The sequence below is a fragment of the Onychostoma macrolepis genome, chromosome 08 (assembly GCF_012432095.1).
Source record: "Onychostoma macrolepis isolate SWU-2019 chromosome 08, ASM1243209v1, whole genome shotgun sequence".
NCBI lineage: Eukaryota > Metazoa > Chordata > Actinopteri > Cypriniformes > Cyprinidae > Onychostoma > Onychostoma macrolepis.
The window spans coordinates 16,665,379-16,681,484 of NC_081162.1; the positions used below are offsets into that span (position 1 = coordinate 16,665,379).

At 40.0% G+C, this 16,106-nt stretch overlaps 1 protein-coding gene across 12 annotated transcripts in view; it reads left to right on the forward strand.

The window, feature by feature from the left end:
* Positions 1-354: 354 nt before the first annotated feature.
* The window catches only part of LOC131545256 (IQ motif and SEC7 domain-containing protein 2), a 108,780-nt gene continuing 93,028 nt past the window's right edge, over positions 355-16,106 (forward strand). For 5 of the 12 annotated variants that reach the window (XR_009272379.1, XR_009272378.1, XR_009272381.1 and 2 more), the window contains exons 1-2: positions 355-2,944; positions 9,033-9,062. Coding sequence is in view for 5 of the 12 variants with exons in the window: in XM_058783909.1 (XP_058639892.1) it covers positions 2,436-2,944; positions 9,033-9,062 (539 nt within the window). In the remaining 7 variants the exon portion in view is untranslated. The remainder of the gene's footprint in view (positions 2,945-9,032; positions 9,063-16,106) is intronic. The other 7 variants (XR_009272382.1, XR_009272377.1, XR_009272383.1 and 4 more) reach the window with 4 other exon arrangements.

The following is a 16,106-nucleotide window of genomic DNA, read 5'->3' on the forward strand; positions in this document are numbered from 1 at the left end:
TCAGCACATGGAACAACCTAAAATTGCTGTTAAAGCCAAAAGCTACTTGTCCGAGGTTTTTGCTGCAGTAGAAATTATAACCCCAAATAAAATATTCATACTAGGCACTATCTTCATCTTAAACTCACATTAACCGTGCAAAGCCTGTTTATATATTAATGTAGACTACCTGTTGCTGGCAGAAATTTTAATTTGGACTGCACTGAATGAGCAACGTTGCCTCAATGTGTAAACCTATGCTGGCTTGCTTTTCTGCAGATTAAATGCACCACACAGCCTTCAGTTTGAGTCTTGAGGTGTGTGTAGAAGAGAGAGAGAGAGAGAAACTGCACTCATTTTGGCTCAGCGCAAGGAGCCACTCTCCCATCGAAATTAATATTACCGCGTTCCAAGATGGCCGACCAAGGGGATACAGTTTCCCCAGCATGTTCCTCTAGCGCTACACGCTCGGACTAACGTCAGAGCCTCGATTGAAAAGAAAAATATATTCTCTCTGACTCACTCAAATGAATTTAACCCCTGCATCACCCTTTACCACGACGAGAGGCGCTGAGGATCATCGACATGCTGCGAAACTAGCGATCGAGACACATGTGGTCACTGCGGTGAAACCGAATGGCGGCGAGGGGCGGCAGGTGCAGGGCTGTCCAGGGAGCATCAGGAAAGAATGCATGCCTGTTCAACATGTGAGCAGTTCATTCATGAACGAATATCTTTAGTCACTGGCATCAACACGTCTTGATATCCGTTACATACTGGGAGACACAACCGTTTGGGGTAGTTTAATTAGTTGTCATGCAACGCAGTCTCCATAAATTGTCTTAAAAATGATAGTGACAGCTGTGCTCCATCAGCATGGGTGTTATTTAATGATCTCGCGCGCATTGGCTTGACACCGTGTGGACGAGCACGCGGACGCTGTATTGCGCGTCTCAGCTGTTTCGGGACCTGAGCGCCTTGCGCTGATTACACAAAGCGACATAAAACTCGACAGGCAGTGGACATCCTGCCGCAAGGATTGTATTTCCTCTCGATTTTGTTTCAGTTGATCGGGAGGAACGCGTTGCGATCAACCGCAACAGAAGATCAATAATTATTTGTTCGGTTTAAACTCATAAAAATCCTTGATTTTTTTTTTGCGTTGGCACGTCGAATTTGGAGATTTAATCGAGTTTGATGTCATCGCTTTGGGACGCATTCTACACATCGCCTCATTATCGCGCAGCTGTACGCGTTGGAGATGCGCGATTGTCTTCAAGGACCGTCTGGGCAATAAGTGTGAAACCGCTCGTGAGTAAACGACAAATGCGTGCATGAAACATTAATGATAGATGTAATGATTTTGCATTGAAGCGAGATTAGGGCTCAGAAATAATGGAATGAAGGTGCGAAGTAGTGTGTTATGAAATAACCAAATATTGTGTTGAACGGACTTTGCAGTGAGTTGAAATGCATCATGCGTGGGAAAATTAATTCCATGTCTTACGATGCATAATGATGAGCAATATTAATGGCTTGAATGAAGAGATCTTGGTTTTGTAATGAGGGTGCGAAGAAGAGAGAAAGGGGAACTGGGTTGTTCTGAAAGACATGCGCACACCTCCCAGAAGCCAATTTAGTATTGCAGTGGATTTATCAGAAGAACTTTGGTCCCTCTCTCTCTACCTTTCCATCTCAATCGCCTCTGGAATAGAATGACTCCTGACGAAAATGTCTCCCAAACACTTGAGTCTGGAATATGAGTCATGAATAGACAGCCAGAAAACAGCTGCAGTGCTTCAACTCCACATTTGAAAGAGAAACGGAAGAGGATGCATGCCAGAGAAATGGATGAAAAGGAAATCGGCTTTCCTTCCTGTGTAATGGATATTTGCTGACTTGGCTTTTTGCGGCGCATCCTTACCTTGGACTTGAGGTGCTGGGAATGCTCTGTGACTGTCAAAATAGTTTTTTTTTTTTTTGTTCGCTTTCGTTACCTAATGAGAGTAATAATTGGCTGAATGACTGAAGTTCATTTCTGCAAACTGGCTTTGATCTCAATTCCATGATTTTCTTGATGGCAGTGGAAAAATGGCACATTTGACAGAAGAATAGCAATGCACACATACACAAACACCTGCTCACACCAATCGTAAACAAACAAAAACAAATCCACTCATTAACATTATCATCATCCCTTGAATGTGAATACAAATTCCCAATACGGAATTTCCTCATCGCTTTCCAGTACTGTGACTTCCAAAGCTGAATTTAACTTTGAGGGAATCTCAGATTAAAACCACTGACTATTTTACTCTGGTTACTCAACTCTAACTCCAACACACTTCCGTCTCTCCCCCCCACCCGCTCCACGTGGGGGGGAGAGCTTCCTCTTACGGGCTGATCCCAGAAGCTTGTCCCGGCAGAAGGTGACTGTCACGCAGGTGTCCATCAGCATGGATGCTGGGCAGGGCAGCCCGGAGAGCCCTAACCGGGCGGTGGAGTACCTGCTGGAGCTCAACAACATCATCGAGAGCCAACAGAAGCTTCTGGAAACTCAACGGCGGCGCATTGAGGAGCTTGAAGTGCAGCTGGACCGGCTCAGCCAGGAGAACAAAGACCTGAGGTTGGACCGACAGCCCTGCCCGCCCCCACCTCCACCTCCCATCCACCCCATCCAGCCACCCATGTCCAACGCTGCAACCTCCACCAACATCTACGCCAATCAGAGCCACAACAGCAGGCCCATCCCGATACCCATCCCGGCTCCGGCTCCGACTCCGGCTCCCCCACCCCCACCTCCACCCGTGCCACCACGGGACCGGCGCGTCAATGCCAACACGCACATGAGGCTCGGCCAAAGCCTGTCAGCTGGAGCCAATGCCACAGAGCGAGAGAGGGACCGAGACAGGGAACGAGAAAGAGACGGCACCGCTACCAGTTTGGGAAGCTCTCTGCAGAGACAGTAAGTACAGGCCTGAGGGCTCTTTTACTGCATAGCTGAGGATCTACTGTAGAAAACAGTTTCCACAGCCTCCATGCTGGCTGTTTAGAGAACTGTCAATTTTTCAATCTGTTTTTAAGACTGTGTGTTGGTGCGTTTGCTAACTAAAAAGACTACAGTTTATAGGAATCAATATATTTGAAAGGAATGGTTCACTTAAAAATAAAAATGGTCACTTATATACCCTCATGCCGTTCCAAAGTTCTAGTGTTCTTTTGGACCCCATTGATTGTTATTCAAAATATTTTAGTGTCCTACAGCGGAAAGTCATTCAGGATTGGAACAATATGAGGATGTGTAGATGCTGACAGTTTTTGAGTGAACTAATCCTTTAAAGCAAGTATGAGTAAACAACTGTGTGCACCGTAATATTCACTGACACTGGATAATGATTTCAACTACACATTTACATTTACATTTACATTTATGCATTTGGCAGACGCTTTTATCCAAAGCGACTTACATTGCATTCAAGTTACAGTTTTTTACATTTGATCAGCTCTAGCTTTCCCTGGGAATCGAACCCATGATCTTGGCGTTGCTAGCACCGTGCTCTACTATTTGAGCTACAGGAAAGCTTACTTCTGGATGTTTGTACACTAGTATTCTAACAGCATTTACATTACACTAGTAATATTGGTGCAGAACTAAGCTCTACAATGTCGGGAACCAAAGAACAGAAAACCCCTTTCAGAGGGTATCGCTCTTGTTTGCACTCTGTCTGTCTTGCAAAACTGAAATTGAGTGCAACAGTCTGTCACAATAGGACTCTTTCCAGGCCATCGGACAGGCAGCTGGCTGTGCCATCGAGCCTGAGCATTACATAAACCGACAGACTCTTATCTGGACAGACTCGTGCTGCTGGGCCTTTGGCAGAGTGACAAGCTAATGTCATGGGAACCTGGGATTGAATTAGCATGCTAAATCTGTCACAAATGTAATAACTTTTCTTGATTTTGAAAGAGATTGGATTATGCCAGTGAAGTTTTCTAGCGAACAAGGAAGTTCCAGGAAGTTTAGCTTTTATTTTACTGTAAACTGAGCTTTTAGCTAAGATCATGTGGAATCAAATAAGTACACAATCAGTATATCTCTCTATCCATCTCCTTCAAACAAGACCTTGTCTAATAGACATTAAAAGTTAAGGTCCTTGCACTGAGTTTGAAATTTTCGCGTTTTTTTTTTTTTTTTTTTTCAATTTTTCCGTATTCCTCATCCTTTCATATCAAAATGCATGCTACGGATGCGAAAACGCAGAAAATTGAACCTGATCCAAACATTTTTTTTTTATCGGACTAAAGTTTTGGAGGCAGTGTGTAAACGTGATTGACACGACGTGAGGTCGTATTTATTTTTTTAAATGTGCAAAAATTTTAGACTGTGTGCAGTGGCCTTAAGTCTTGCCTTTCTACATAAGTCCTTTTTTTTTTTTTTTTCAATTTTGAATTACATTTGAACTGCAGTTCTACTGTATATACTTTTTACTACCTCATTTTGGAGTGAATTGCAATTTAAAATGTTAAACCAATTCATCTGTGAATGGTGCACAACCCTGGTGTTCATTTTAAACTGATGCTGTTGATATCTTGTATGGTTTTAAAACGTGTTGGAGGAAAAGGAATCTCTGAAAAGATTTCCACAGTGAGCAAAGCTGTCAGTAGCCTCAAGACTGTCAATATCATTCCCAGCATGTGCTGCGTCAACGTGCTCCATACAAATCCAGAGAGAGAGATGGCACAGAAGTGTAGTGGGCCACTCCTTGTGCTGCTGACAGTTAAGTTGTTTGTCTCCCTCCCTGCATTGCTGAGGAATCGACCTCTCTGTTGCAACTCTGATCGCTCCCGCCTGTAGTGTGCACTTGAGCTGGCCTCATCACAGCGCATGATGCATACAGATGTGTGCTTGAGCGTGTGGAGATTAACATTCGGTGGATTGGATCAGTGTTGAGCACTGCAGTACAGCATCTCCTGTAGTTTTTAAGGCTGGTGTGGTGTGGAGATTCGTTTTGGATGTATGATCGGGCCACTGTGTAGGAGAGGTTGTGATTAAAATTCAGCGCAGAGTCAGATTGTGGATCAACTTGTGTGGGAGAGCAAAGCATCGAGTCAGAGAGGGAGAGAGAGAGCGGAAAAGGCTGCAGAATACACTGCACCCTTTTTGTGTTGCTCACTTTCTACGTATGTTTTGTTTCACCAATATGCACACCTCTTATTTGTTTCTCTTGCCCTCCTTTGGAAAGGAATGCCCTCTGTTTGCGGAGATAAATTGAGTGCTTTCTTTCTCATCTGAGACTTATTTCTTCTTTTCCTTGAGGGCAGATAGTGTACTTCGCTTCTTGCATAGTAATTATGGTTTAACTGTAGTATTTGTTAGAAGTGGCAATTTTGATTTATACCATTTGTTCAATGATTTGATCAGTTGCTATTTACTGAGACTAAATTGCAATTCTGTTTGCTGAATAAATGCACTTATACAATCTTGTGCACAATATGGTCTTTTTGTGGTTTTAATAGAAAAAGTTAACATGATTTGGAATTAAATTATTATTAGGAATTTCACGGTTCCTTTTGAGAGCTTTAAGAGAAGCTTTTAGAGGGCTTACAAGTTTTCTTAATGCAGATAGTGTATATGATGAATATAATAAATCCAGAAGCTAGGTTAAAAAAAAACAACTAAAAGATGTGAGAAATATGGTTTTAACACCACTAGCATTTTCTCCATAAGTGGCAAAAAAAAGAGCCAAGGTTTTTTTTTTTTTTTCTCCTGCTTCTAAGTTTGACTTTTTTTCAAGCTGTGGAAAACAATAACAGTAAGTCATGTCAATTTTATGTCATTATCAGTCATTTTACACATTCTTTTATATATATATATATATATATATATATATGGTATGTATGTGAAGATAAAAAGTAGTTTCAACTCCTCTGCCTTGGTGTCATCAGATGATTCACATGATAAATGCGTGAACTCACTAGCAGTCACGTAAACAGCATCTGGTAGATGTGGCCATGTGTTTACTTTACACCTGAGTAACTTTAGGGCTGCTAGCTTTCGTTTAGCATCAACTTCACCTGAAACGATGAAAAGTCACATGACAATGTGACGGCAGATGGCTTGTTTTACTGATAGATTTTGGTGTTTTACAGACTTTTTTGACAGTTGGCCATCATGTGTTGACTGTTTTTGAGTCTACTTCAGCCATATCCATCCTTTTCTCTCTCTCTCTCTCTCATTGCCAAATTTTCCAATCCCTCGTTCACCCCCTCACCAGCCCTCCCTTGGTGTTGAGCAGATGGCACACAAACATGTCATTTGCCATTTTCTTTAGGGTCGCCTCTTCTCTTTTCACCCACAAGGGTCGTTTACAGCGTCACCTTTTTCATGTGAGCTCTTTTTGGGTTTAGATCTGTGTATCTGCTCCCGTCCCATCAGACAGATGCCTGCGAATCCAAATGACCCAACATGGGTGATGACAATCTTGCTCTCTCTCTGGTGTAATGCTTTCGGCTAATGAACAAGTGTAACTACTGCTGTGGGGGAGCTGTTGAGGTGGGATTGTTTCTCAGAATAATTAGCATGGCCGGTGTTAATTACATTTGTCCATTGAAGGTGGCAATTACTGTCGTAGACGTGAGTCTGTGAGTAATACACTGGGTGTTGGAGGACTGACTGATAGAGTTTATACAATTATGATTGAATAATTGAATGCCTATGGAAGAGCCAGCGTGTCAGTCAAACCCGACACCTGCTGCTTTGTAAGATAGTCTATTTTATTAGTTGTAATCAAAGTCTTAATTCATTTTAACCTAATTTAAGTTGGTTTGAATGAAGAGTGTGTTTTGCCATGCACTGGTGTCAAAAAGCACATCATAAGCGGTGCCACATCATGCCACCCTTTAAATCCAGAGTGATCCTAACAATAATATTTAACATTGCACATTTGTAAACGCTGGATTAATTTTCTTATTTGCATATTTCTTGGGTTGATTGGTTTCTGTGCTGGGTAGCTCTGCCACTGTGAAATCTCATTGATTCGAAGCAAAGGTCGACCGATTGATCAGTTTTGATTAATCCGCACCGATAGTTGATTGCTAGAACTATCGGCTATCATCATAAATTCATGCCGATAGTTTTCCGGGTTGCGTCCATTGCTGGAGGGACTTAGAGTCCGCTGTCATTAGTCAGTGCAAGAGCTGCCTCTAGAGGCGGAAATCACTGACACCTCACGTTGTTTTTGACACGCGAGGCTGCGTGCTGCACAGAGCTGGATTTACCAGATGTTACCTACGGTGCCCGGGAGGGGCCGTCTTCGGTTCACTTAGTTTTGTCGTGGCCACGAGATATTAATTTGTGGGAACGTCATATTAACTCGTGGGAACGTGATATGTCGTGGCCACGAGATCATTTTGTCGAGGTAACAACATCCTTATGTCGCGGCCTCGAGATGCTATGTTGAGGGAACGACATCCATTTCTCGTGGTCACGAGTTTAATGTGTAAACAAACCCACGTGACCATAGCAACCCGGGATTATCAGAGATGGATAAAACATTTTTATTAACGTTTCATTTAATACTTATATATTTATTATTATTATATAATATTAACTTGTTAGGGCTATATTTTTATATTTATTTCATATAAATATAATATTTTATTTCCCCTTTCAATTCATGTATCGCTTTACCCAATTAACGTTATGTATAATTATGCTATTTGCTACCATATATTTTGCAAATACTGTTAACGCCTGACAATTATGCCAATACTTTATGATTGTAGGCTATTTATGTCAGTGCGTGATGATAAATGAGCGTGTTGTGTTTTCACTTACAAATGAAACTAGGTGAATGATTCATTCCTCAACGAAGCAGTAGGCTGCTATAATAATAATAATAAATTAATTTATTAATTTGCAGGGGGAAAAAAGAAAAATGTTAAATTCAACCTTTAAACTGCATTTCCAATAGGCTATAAATTCCAGTCCGCATAATCAAAGCTGTATGACGATTATTTACAAAACTAGTCAGAACGTTATGTAAAGAGATCGAAATGAAGAGGAAAAAAAATGAATATAAAAATATAATAGGCTAATAATAATAATAATAAACAAATTATGGAAAAAGGCGATCAGTTAATGGACACACACAGCTAGCAAGACTGTGGGATGGATACAAATATTTTCTTGTAGGTAAAGTTTCATTTTATGTAACATTTAGCCTATTCATGATGAACTTAATTTGAATGCTGTACATCGCGTGCAATTGCCTACAGTCCGGTAGCCTATGGTCACGTAGGTTTGTTTACACATTAAACTCGTGGCCAAGAGAAATGGATGTCGTTCCCTCGACAAAACGATCTCGTGGCCACTACATATTACGTTCCCACGAGTTAATATGACGTTCCCACAAATTAAGATCTCGTGGCCACGACAAAGCTAAGTGAACCGAAGACGGTCCCTCCCGGGCACCTAGTTACCAGAAGACCTGGTAACACTTCACTTTTGTAACAATAAGATTAATGAAAGCTGTAGAAGTATTGTTAATTTCAATATTTACCATTTATATATATATATATATATATATATATATATATATATACAAGCTTTTATTAAGTATCCATTTTAAAAACCATCGGTTGATTCATCGGTATCGGCCAGTGTGGTCCAACCTAGCTATCGGTATTAGTAAAATCCACTATCCACAAGTTCTGCTCCACTTTTCATGTAACTGTTTGTCCATCACTTCTGTTCATGAATGGCATGAATTTATAAATGAGAAAAGAAGAAAAATTGTTGATAGGGGTTTCAAATGGATCTTAAAGATCTTTAAAAAAAAAAAAAAAAAAGATATTGATGTTTGTGATCATTCAAATCATTTCCCTGCACAATATAAATTTGCATTTGCTCCATTGATTTTCATGTATTCCTTACTGTATGTGTTCAACAATATAACATTACTGACACTTCCACTTTCTTTGTGTCCATGTCTGTCTGTCTGTCTGTCTGTCTATCTGTCTGTCTCTCACTCTCTCTTCCACTGGATCCACAGGCCAGAAGGAGACTCCTCCAACAAAGACAGGTCTGTGTTCACGCTTCCATTCAATCTCCATTTCTTCTCCTCCTCCTCCACAGTGCACTCTCTGACTCCTGTAGTGGCGCACGCTCCGTCAAATGACAGAGGCCTGTTCTATCTAGGGCAGCCTGAATGCATGTGGGACATGCCATTGCTTCTAATGACTTATTGCTTCCCCGTATGAAAGCTCTTGCATCTGGAGCAGTTTTAGCAGAAGAACAGCACTGTGAGCAAAGTGTGAGAACACGAGGGCTGAAAAGCATTTGGAAATCGAGAATTAGCATCACTTGGCTGCAAGACTCCCTGTTAGCCGTTGCCGTAGTGACCAATATGCCCAGTGTGAGTATGTTAATGGGTATTGATATGCATGTCGTTTGCATTCTCCCATATAGTGAATGCGAACATGGGCGTCAGTGGTTAGTCAGAAGTTACATGAGTAATAGCCCAGCTGTGTGCGTGCGTTTTGCATGTGGGAGTGTTAGTGGGTGCAGGGAAAAAGGTCAAATGGCAAGAATGTGCTGGATTTTGATATGTTGGGAATATTTTTTTGCTGCAAAAAAGCCATTTTGATGCCGTGGTGTTGATATGAGAGGGTTTGGTGGTTTTGGAGTGTCTCTTGGTGGCGTTATGACGATTCCTCACCATGGGCGCGAGCCGGGGATCTGAAGGATAAATGATTGGTTGTCATGGCAACACCTGTAGATGAACTGGATTGCTGAAAAAGTTGCTTGTGTAATACATAACCCATTTCTAGTGTGTATGTGTGGGTGTGCGTGTAATTGTGTACCCTACACACAGCAGAAGGATACAGACAAATGGTGCTTAAGGACAAGGCCGCCGCTATGTCACGTTTTACTATAATTACTCTCTGGATGCTTTTGTCCTCTGTTCACGAGTCGCTCCCCTGATACGGATGTGAATTTAATTGTTCCTGCATTGTTAAATCGCAGTTATACGTTCTCATAAATGTGACATCGTTTATGTGTTGTGCTATGAATCATACTTGTTTTTGTTTGTCACCGCAACATTAATGCAAGGTTGCAATAATTAATGAAAGCGCTTTGGTATTCCTGCTCAACCTGATTTCCTGAGCCGGCGGAGGTGTGAACGTGAGCGCGTGCTGATCCCTGCTGGGCTGAGCATGGAAATTTCTCCCAGAAGAGGTTTGCTGCGGGGCTGCCGAGAGCTTCTCTCCCACCCCAGCAGCCCCTGCAGTCTGCAGTCAGCAGCAATGCATCACTCAGCCCCTGAGGGCATCAGCCACTGCTTTCAACCACGAGCCCGAGAGCTGCGCTGCGTTCTTACTGGACTTGTGATGTAATACTTCTACAATTTTTATTTTATTTTATTTTTATTTTTTTTTCGTACAGAGTATGTGAACCAGTGTATTTCAGCAGTGTTATTTCAGTGTTTTAATATTTTGAATTAGGCTTTTTTTTTTTTTTTTTTTATTCTCAGGTTTAATTTTTTTTTTTTTTATTTACGTTTATTTGTATAGCTTTTAGTTTTTTACAGAGGTGACTGTCATTAATTACTCCCCTTCATGGTGTTTCAAACCCGTAAGTCCTTCGTCCCGGAACACTTTCTGACCCTGCAAAGACAGCAACGAAACTGATACGGTCAAGGCCCAGAAAGGTAGTAAGGACATTGTTAAAATAATCCATGTGACATTAGTGGTTCAACCTTAATTTTACAAAGCTACAAATATACTTTTTGTGCACAAAGAAAACCAAAAATAACGATTTTATTCAACAATTTCTTACATGTCAGTGTTTACAAGAGTACCATGTCCTTACTACCTTTCTTGGCCTTGAACGTATCTGTTTTGTTGCAGTCTATGCAGGGTCAGAAGCTCTTGGATTTCATTTAAAAAAAAAAAAAAAAAAGTCTTTGTTCCAAAGATGAAATGAAGGTCTTACGGGTTTGGAACCACATAAGGGTGAGTAATTAATGACAGAATTTTTTGGGTGAATTATTTTTATTTTTTTTTTCCCCAAATTAACAACCCCAACTACCTACCAGATAAATTGCAGATAAATTTTATGGAAAATGTTTTCGACATATTACACAAAGACGCATTGTTTTGCTTTCTGAACTTTGCAGAGTTAAATAGTTGTATTTCATTATTTTCATTCAGTGTTTGCTTCTCCATGCATTGCCATGTGTATAATGTGGTTTGGAGTGCTACCGCAATTGGAAGCATTATCAAATGAGCCAAAATATTGAATAAACGAACATGCAAAGGGTGTGAGAGATGCTGTGCTCATATTCCATGGAAATCTCTGGAGCTTTCCTTAAACGCAAACTATGTGTAGACATGCAGTATACTATGCATCCACATATCTGAAGTTTAGTTTCTGAGTGTCTCTGAGGGGTAGAATTATATTACAGCTTTTTCATTAGTAAATAAGAGCTCTCAGGGATTATGTTTCTGTGAACAGTTGTATAATAGTTCTGCTTATATTGTAGAGTGACAAAACAGAATTCCATGAGGGTTGCTGCTGATGCTTTGTTTGGGACCAAATGTCAACTCGTTTTGTGCATTCAGCACATGAATTTTATTGTTTGTGCAAAATTTATTATCAAACATTCAGCAGAACCTGCGCAGGGCCGTCGCGGGGTGGAACAGCTGGGAACATTGTCCCAGGACATGTGGTGAGAGGAGACCATTGTACAAAGTCAGTAATTTTGTCCTATTCTCCTTGAATTCAAACAACCTAAAAGAACAGCCCCAAGCTGTCAAATGTCGTCATTTGAGTGTGAATTGACTTATACAAGGCTCTTATACAAGTTTACATTTTCACTCCAATAGTCTTTATTAAACTTGATGTCTAAATCAGGTCAGATAAACACGCAACTTAAGTGCGTGGAAACGGGATCATTTTGAAACCAAACACCGTTTGGTGGTGTTAAAACACATCTACAGCCTCCAGCTGAACAGATATTCATGCAGCCATGAATTTAATATGCACTTTCATGCCTTCAGCCTCTTAGCACACTATCAGGTCAATTACACTTTAACTGACAGACACATTTCCCATCTGAATACTGAATGACTTGAAGAAATCGACAGAAATGCAACATCAGGAAATGAAGATGGATGCTTTTTGTTCATGACTAAACTATGCAGAGTGAAACTGACAGCCCACCTGAACAGTTATGACATTTTCCACCAGCTCAAACGGAGTGTCTCGGCGATAAAAGGAAGCTGGTGCTCCAGTGAAATTGCATTGACAAGGCTGTGCAGGCATGGTGGGGCCGCCTTCCCTGACCTCAGCTAATGTGATAGCCCTCAGCTTCAGCACAGTGAGTTCACAGTCAATAAACCTTAGTCATGTTTAATTTTACACTGAAGAAAACAAGGCCACGAGGGACTGAAGAACTGCCTGTATGACACGTCCTACTGTACGCTACCGTTCAAACAGTTGGGGTCAGTAAGATATCTTTTATGGTTCATGAAAGAAGTCTCTTATTGACACGAAGGCGGCTTTTTTTTTTTTTTTTTTATTTAAAAAATCCAGTGAAAACAGTAACATTTTGAAATGTATTTCAAAAACCGTTGAATTTCCAATAGCCATTAGTCCAGAAACATTTCTTACACTCTAAAAATGCTACACTACTTTGTTTTTGGTTTTTTTATGTAGAATTTATTTTTATTTTTTTTCTCTAATTTTGTAATTTTCTTCACATTACTCTTGTTTGGGTCAAATTAAATATGGAATTTTTAATTTACTTTACAAAGGAAATTTATGAACTAGTGTGGAAGTGTTTCCATATATATACATATACATATACATATACATATGTGTAATAGTTAATCATCAAAAAATGTTTTTTTTTTTTCTTTCTTCACACCCCCCTCACACGATCGTGTGAAGCTTAACAGGCCCACTCCGCACTTACCATCTTTTTCCATATAATGATGGTGATTTATATAGAATGATGATTCTATGGGGAAAGAGTACCTTGAACATTTTGCAAAATCTCTGCTTTAATAATTCATAGAAGAAAGTCTTACAGGTTGGTAACAACATGAGGTTGAGTAAATGAACACTCTTTAATGAATGTATTAAGATCGTCTGATAATGTGTATCTACTCTTGACCTTTAGTATGTGCTTGCACAATCACTGCAGGACAGAGTATTTGGCCACAGTTAGTTTATTCAAGCAGGTCACAAAGTCACAGAAGTGCTCTCTTGTTCTCTTTTTGTCTCCCTTGTGGGCTTCAGTAGAAGTGTTGCTGGGGGAACGAGGTGAGTTATCACAAATGTGTTTGTGTAAAGAACTGTGTGGGCGAGAGAGAGAGAGAGAGAGAGAGAGGCAAAATGGAGAAGGAGAGAAATGCAGAAAGAAGAACAGAGGTACTAATTGAAAGAAGGAAGGAGTGAGAGGAGGAGTGATGTGCAAAAAGAGAGGACAGTGCAGCTGACAGGCTAATAAAACATGCAGGGAATTACAAAGGAAATGAGCCTTCTACTCTGCTCACACATACAAACTCACACTCCCACATCCTATCAAACACAAAAACCTTGACACAAAACAGGTCCATTTACTTCAAGGGATGTCAGATGTCAAAAAAGCAGTGTCAAAACATTTTAAACCATTTTTGCGGCAGTGCATGTGAATGGTACACTTGTTTTTGTTTTTTTGGTTAGAATGGTGGTCTTATTAATGTAATCACGGTTTAACTGAACGTAGGACCAAAAAAAAAAAAAATAAATTGAGGATGTTTCAGAGTATTGGACTCAACGGTAAATGTGATATAATAGACCTGAAGTTTAATAAAACAATGATACTGACTATAAAAACAGAAAACCCTTCAACTGTGCTTTTGTTTTACTGGATTTGTATAATTACTTGAAGTGAGTAATTTGTACTTATTTGAAAGCAAGTTATTTTCTCTCTCTCTCTCTCTCTATATATATATATATATATATATATATATGTATGTATGTGTATCTGTACTGTATATTGCAGTTCAAAATTTTGGAGTTAAGATTTTGTTAATGTTTTTCCAAGAAGTATCTTATGCTCAACAAGGCTGCATTTGATCGAAAATGCAGTAAAACAGTAATATTGTGGAATATTTGTACAATTTAATGTAACTGTTTTCTGTTTTAATAAATTTTGAAATGTAATTTATTCCTGTGATTGCAAAGCTGCATTTTCAACAGTCATTATTCTAGTCTTCAGTGTCACATGATCCTTCAGTAACTATGTAACTGTTACATTTATTTTAGAATTCTTTGAATAGAAAGTTTAAAAACACCATTTAATTTATATAGAGATGTTTTGTAACATGCAGTAATGCATACATAATGGCTTTACTGTCACTTTTGATCAATGCAATGCATTCTTGCTGAATAAAAGTATTTAAAATCATATCCCAAATTATTGAACCATTGTGTAGATACACTTGTTTTAATAGCACATTGTTCTTTTTTTGTGGTATTAAAATTGAGAAATCGCAACATTTCTCGGTAACCAAATTTTGGCATCATGACAACCCTTTTGGCATCTGAATCCAGTTGTTTTTCTCCTGCATTTTGTCTTTATGGTAATATTATTGTTATTTACATTATTGTTTATTGTCTTCTCGGTCTCAATCCATGTGATTGACAGCAGCACTGCCTGTTGAAATCGGCAGAGAGCAGTGTGCGATATCTGCCACTGTCTGTTAGGGGCCGCACCATGTTTCCCTCGACTTACATCAGCCCTTCCAGATGGGTCCAGAGAGATTTGCAGAGCAGCACAAGATGGTTATACAGGGTTTAGCTCTTGAGGTGCTTGTTCACTGAGGGAGATGAGACGAGGCATTCTCTTTCTCTTTTGCAGTAGGTTGGTGCGTGTCAGCTGGTTTTGAGGTGACCACACAGGCGTGATGGGGACGGACACATGGGGACAGACTGCTTTTTTTGTTGTTGCTGGGCAGCAAAACTGAGTTTTTAAAGTGTGTGTGAAAAAGAGAGAAAGAGCAGTTGAGGAGAGGGCTTGTTAGAGGTCATGTACCAATACAGTCCTTCCCTAGAGGATTCGACATTGCTGCGTGTGTTTGTGTACATTTCCAGCAACTGTCCCAGTTGGATTTTTACCAGAACATTGCAACTCTGCTGCTTACAGATGGCTCCCAATAAAGAAAACCACAAACAAGGAACTGATAAAGAAAGCAAGTTTCTTACTGAAACACAAAATCATGTGTGTTCTGAGGAAATGGATGAAATATCTGACCACAATTCAATTTAAATGGAACAGTGTAAAATAATAAGGAAACTCTGGCAATGGTTAGGCTTTGTTCATTCTGCCCCTCAAAATCACTTAAAAGCTGAAGTGTGTAATTTCTTAAATGATAAAATACTCTTATCCCTCTTAATGTAAAATTTATCAGTAGATTTTCCCTTAGAAGTTGAAGTTAATTGTCTCTGTATCAAAACGTTTGTTTGTGAACCCGACCAGACTCACACAGCAACAGGCTAAGCCAATGGAGTGAGTTTGGGGCGTGGCTATCTGTTTGGGTGACCAATTGGGGGTGTTCAGGAGACCTGTTTGAAAACAATCAATATTTTTGGTTTGCTGTTTGGAAAATTAGACACTTCAGCTGTACCTTTGGCACCTTTAAAAAGTGTTTTTGCACATCCTGTAGTGTAAAGGTTTCTCAGAGGTCCCTGTTCACACCCACAGATTCATCCCTGGCCTTTTCACCCCAGTACATACTGAGGACTCATGCCACCTGCCTACACACCTCTACATCCTTCTCTTTCAGGCCGCAATATCTATCCAGCTCTCTCCTTCCTTCATCATTTCCTCATTTCCATACCAGTCCATATAGTCCCTCTTTGTTTTCTCTGTGTCTGCTTGAGCTTTGGGTGGTGTTGAAGTGTCTGTGCTGTATTTTTATTTCCCCCCCCCCCTTTTTTCTTTGTTTAATGTTAGCCTGACGGACTCACTACTGTCCATCAAGACTAAAGACAAAATGAACTTTCAATCAATCATTAAATGCCAGAAATTATATAGTATAATAGTACTTTTGCAGTTGTCACATTTTCTGCAAAA